At 34.6% G+C, this 5,704-nt stretch overlaps 1 protein-coding gene across 1 annotated transcript in view; it reads right to left on the bottom strand.

The window, feature by feature from the left end:
• Window positions 1-5,246: 5,246 nt before the first annotated feature.
• Window positions 5,247-5,704, bottom strand: part of LOC117105194 (39S ribosomal protein L16, mitochondrial-like) — a gene marked incomplete in the record, with an annotated part of 18,539 nt that continues 18,081 nt past the window's right edge. The window contains 1 exon segment of the mRNA XM_033246264.1: window positions 5,247-5,662. Coding sequence (XP_033102155.1) covers window positions 5,367-5,662 — 296 coding nt within the window.

Here is a 5,704-nt window from a genome sequence, read left to right as displayed (position 1 = left end):
GGAGGCTTTTTAAGAAATAATTATATTCTTATAAAAAATAAATTTATTTTCGTGTTTTGCTGATTATTATTATTATAAGGCCTATTTAACAGCAACATCAACAATAACAATAACGTCTTTAATAAATATTACTGCTTCTAATAATATTGACATTAAGCGCAACAATAGCATACCAATGATAGTAGGCCTAATAATAATGAGGGCAGATCGCTGTTAGGATCGTCCTAATACTGTATATATTAAGGATGACCGTGCAATCGCCAAAGCTAACGCATCATAATTGCATAACCCATGGTTAATCAAGATAACAAAATTACAGTAGGGACCTACAGATTGCGGCGAGTCTAACGTATTACGATGAAACTCACTAACACACACGCGTGCAAATGATCATGAAACTCACCAATACACACATACGCGTGCAACTGACTAGAGCCACCGAGAGAGGGAAGAGTACACGATACCCGGGGACCAAGCTTACGGGGAGGGGGGGGGGTCATATAGCATTTTTCCCCAATAATAATAATTACTATCGTGGGACCTAGATAATGGCATGGGTCCTCTAATAATGGGCCCCTCCAGATTGACAGCCCCACACCCCTCAAAAAATTGCAATCTTCTCTGGCTTCGCGCTTGTAACTGGGGCCCACACCAACCCTTGTCCCTGTTACATTTTCCCCTCTTGGTGGCCCTGCAAATGACCATGTCCAAAAGCTACAGAATTCTTCTCTAATTTTTATACTGATAGTCCACTACTCCGGCAACTTCATTGGTTGCCGATTAGACAGAATTATTTTTCATGCACTTTCCATCACATTTTATTAAATTAATTTTCTAAAAAGTACCCCCTGCTTATATATTGTACACTTATCTCCAGGAAATAATATCGCCATGGTCATAATCTTCGTTCATCTGGTTCCTTTTGCCTTCGTACAGTATACCTCGGACTAATAAGTAAGAAAGCTGGTGATATAACCTTTTCGATTGCTTCACCAGGCTTTGGAAATCTTCCCAGCGAGTTACGACATGATTCTTGTTATCTTGGTTTTCGTCGGCTTCTTAAGAAACATTTTTGTTCCCTTAGGGTACATAGAAGAAATTGTTAGATTATCACTCCCGCCCGCGTCAAATGTGCAAAATATTGACGCGGGAATATTTTTTATTTTTTTGCTGCATCATTTATTTAAACGGCAACAGACTGGAAATACATTTTCTTAAAAAAAAAAACAATAAAGTTAAACCAGTTTTGATATTTACAATATTCTTGCCATATAAAATCAGTCCCTCCCTCATCAATAAAAAAAAAAGCAATATTCTATTGTTCCAATTAAAAAACAAACAAACAAAAAAAAACCGTCCGCCCCTATTTTTTTTTTCTAAGAATAATAATCTAATAATATTTCTAGGTGCCCTATGTAGATCTCACTGAACTGTGTTCAAATTTTCTGTTTTGTTGTCATTTTTGGTGTCTCTGTTGATCACCAATTGTTACCTCTTTTATATATTTTTATTGCGCCTTGTATCCCTTGGCAAAATGCACGGTACAAATTCCTTTACAGTTGTATTATTATTACAACTATGAAATTCAATGATATTTTTATCAACTACCGGTATAGTTTTAATTACTATTGGAAAAATGGAGCGAGTAAAGAAACACAAAATATTGTAATAAAAGAAATTCTTAGGCCCCATAATTTTTTTTTATTAGTTTATCACCCCCTCCCTCGTCACTTTCGGGGAAATTCTGTTTTGTTTTTTTTTTCAATTAACATATATTTTTATTTCAAACGGTCGTTTTTCCATCTTTTTTACTTGGAAAGCTCAAGATTTCTTGCAAATATTCAATTCAATTCAAATAAACATTTATTTCTTAACACAATATGATAACAAATGATAAAATTAAACAACCTGATTTCATTAAAAAAGAATTGTGTGATAGTGGGCACTGCTCAAAAAGTATACGACAAATGACAAAAAGAAAGACTGTTTATCAAGTGGCACTTGTAGCGAGCGACCCATATAATTACGAAAGCATAAGTGTCATATGTTTACTGGTAGCCTACAAAATATAAATTTGATTCCATTCTTATGAATTTTTATATGTGTCCCCATTGATTTATTTGAGAACATCGGTAAAATAGGAGCGGGGTTATATATATAAAAAAACCTCCCTCCCTCATCAGCTTTTATTTTTTGATAGGGTGATAAACTAACAATTTATGGGGGCCTTAAATAATTTTTATTGATTCACAAGCTTTCGAAACGAAAAAAAAAATATATATATAGGCCTATATATAAATATATGATAGGCCTAGTTAGGATGAAGAATCCAAAATTGAAAGTTAAAAAATTCATCGGATGTAACGATACTTTGTATTTACAGTGGTAATGATAAACTCTGTAAAATCAACTTAATTGGCCTGGTCGATTATAGATAAATGCATGTGATGATGAGCCTGAATATTCCGATTTAATTAGCTCCAATTCCAAACCAATAATAAAAGGTGCTAAAGCTTTATTACCAATGGTCACTGCATTACTGCTCACTGGCATGAGAAATATCTAGGGCGTTTAGCGCTTTAATCAGTGCACGAAACTAGTACATTTAATGCCACAACATCTTATATTGGGTAGAGAGAAACAAACGTAGTGTTTTGCCAAAAGACAACAAACGAATTGAACAGCGGGGATTTAGAATCTTGACCTCAAATTACGAAGTCCGAGCCACAGCCGTTGCGCCAAACAACCGCTTCTTCCACGAATAGGAAAGTAATCAGCCAATTATACCTTCAATTAAAATTAGTATGAGAAAAAGTTATTTTGCCAATTAAAGAATACAGTAATATTGTTCCTAATTCCCGTAAATTGCCTGATCATTATGTTTGTAGTGGAACGCCTGTAAATCAGTAGGCCCTAATAACTGAATTCTTAACAATTTTATTTGATAGTTTTAAACTGAGCAATTCAATATACTGATTATTTAAATGGTTTTATTTCAATTGTCATAAACGGAATATCTAAAAAAAAAAAAAAAACCCAGATCGAATAATTTGTCAACAGACTTCCAAAGAGACACAGATCGAGACAACTCTAGGTTTTAATTTAGTCTTTTTTATACAGAACTTTTTTAATTTATTACCAGTCAAATTAAGGAGCTAGGCCTATAGGAACGGTAACATGCGTCTTTTGGTAACTGGCGAGGAAGATACGTGTATATAGGTTAAAAAATTAAACCTTTCAAATAGTATTCTCTGTGGTTTTTTTTTCTATTTTCGAGCACAGACACAGCCTAATAAATTAGGCATATTTGTCTATTATCAGGTAAACTTAATTCATCCATGTTATCAGGTCACTAAGAAATCAAAACGAGGGAGCTTGGCTTATGTATATTTGAAATAGGATTTTTAGAGTGTTAAATTATTCATTCGTTAAAGTAGCTTCCAATCTGGCGCCATAATGTCATACAATTTCGAGTTCGCCTTCGCTTTTCATCCTGCTATGTGGTTGAAAATGTAAACATTCGCTCTACATCACTGATGATACGATATTCGGTGCAGCGTATAACTTACACGCACACGATCACGTAATTAATTATGGCCATGCTTTAGTGAAAGCCATAATCAAATGCTCCGTTTTTACCAGTTGGATGCTCCGTTACTCTATATATACATGAAAATAATAAGCGATACTTGAGAATTATGTCACTGGCTTTGTACTCGGTAATTGACGGCATAAATCTCTGGTTTGAAATGTTTTCGATTTCTTTGAAAGGTGTTGATGATAAAATGAAAACAATTACCACACTCATGAATGAATTTCAAGGTGAAGCACAAGGGATGATGCAAGTTAAACCAGGTAAACAAGTAACAGATTATTAAATAGGTCCATGACGTATTCCATCGTTAATTTTATGCCTCCGTTAATTTTTCACTGCATAACTGACTTTCGGAAAACTGAGTTTGGAAAACTGGGTTTCGGCCAACTGGGATTTATTGTTTTTGAGTCGGCAAACTGGTACTCGGCAAAGTGGTCTCGGCAATCTGGCATTCAGCAAACTGGATTTCGACCATCTGCCGAGATCCCCAGGGCTATGACCCAAGGAACTGAATTTCACTCTTGCTTATAGTTATTTTTGGCTGCTGCTAGGGATGGCGGGCACCCCTTTTGCCACCCCCTGGCTCTGCCACTGAACTGTAATGGAGAGCAGCAGATTTTGAACTGGGTACCAATTTGGCAAGTAACATTTCAATGCATACACAGTGGCTACCACCAGTTTAGCCGACTGAGCTAGCTCTCTTATCTATTCAATCACATTTCCATTATAATTCCAAGGCAATTATAATTTAATGGCTATTTTTAATAATTGAAACTAGATTTTGTGTTGATACAAAGGAAATACAGAGTACACACATATACCAGACAGGTGAATAACCGATACAAGAAAAAAAATGTAATTATTAGGCCTATGCAAATTTGCTCTCCGTTCTTAGAAACGATTTAGTTGACCGGGGTTATCAGTTTGAAAATTATGATTTAGTTCACCTTAGAAAATTATGCTTCAAATCAAAATCTATGGATTAATTTATACTAGAAGTCAATTTGCTCTTAGGTAGTAAAACCATCAATTAATTTTTGTCACACATACAATGCACAATATTCAAATATAATTAACAGAAATATTAGAATTCTTCAAATAGCTGGGTAGCAAAATGACTGAAAAGGTACATTTTTAGTCCTCCCTTCTTTGTTGTTTATTTCTTCCAACAGCTTCGTTGGTAGTGAATCTGTTTAGCTAATAATTAAATGTCAATCAAAATGGAAAATATTTAGTTTCGTTGAAGTCAAAATTAAAATGACTATTATAGGCCTTATAGCTGTGTTCTGATCTCACACCTATGACGAGAGTGCAATCAAATTCTAATGTTGACTGTCGTTTATAACTTGGATATTTTACCAAATAATAATGGTGTCACTGTCACATGGATACAGAGATTCAACCCCACCCCCACTTCCCAATGAATTTGGCCCTGTCCTCTGTATGTAATGTACTAACAGTAGGGAATTCGTCACTTCAGGTTGAATTCCCTATATTGCCAATCTCTTGCTGATGATTTGACTCCACTCAGAATAGTTTTCACTCATCACATGGCACATATAGACTTATAGGTATACCAAGTATAAGATTGGATTGGATTTCTTTAGACCATAGTCTAACAGCATAAATAAAACACAATCAGAAAAAGATGATTGAAGCATGATTTCCTTTTATTTTCAAATTTTTCGTCTCATACTATTTCACATAAAATATCTCCTCACTTCAATTTTTTCCTTCATTCTGCAGTTCCACATTTCATTATTGTTGGTCACTACCTATATTTTCCATACCATTTGAAATCATAAGGACCAAGATACTTTTTAATTCCTAGGTAGTTTCCATCAGCAATTCTTTTAAATGTCCATTCATTACTGTTCTCTTCCTCAATTCTCTTTTCTTCCAATGCATCTTCTTCCAGACTTGCTTGGGTAACAACTTTGCTACGAAATGGGAGTTTCTTTGAGAGTTCTTTAAGTACTGGCTCAACTTCCTCGAACTCACATTTTCCTCCAATTTCAACAACAATTCGACCTGGTTTTACTGGGGTTACATAATGGTCAATACTCGCTAAATAAAAAAATAAATACTAATAATATGAAAGTATATATC

Source organism: Anneissia japonica, unplaced genomic scaffold, assembly GCF_011630105.1.
Source record: "Anneissia japonica isolate Jap-2015-1 unplaced genomic scaffold, ASM1163010v1 scaffold287776_len302883_cov198, whole genome shotgun sequence".
In the NCBI taxonomy this organism is placed as follows: domain Eukaryota; kingdom Metazoa; phylum Echinodermata; class Crinoidea; order Comatulida; family Comatulidae; genus Anneissia; species Anneissia japonica.
The sequence above is the reverse complement of the archived record's forward strand: the minus strand, read 5'-3'. Positions and strand labels throughout refer to the sequence as shown.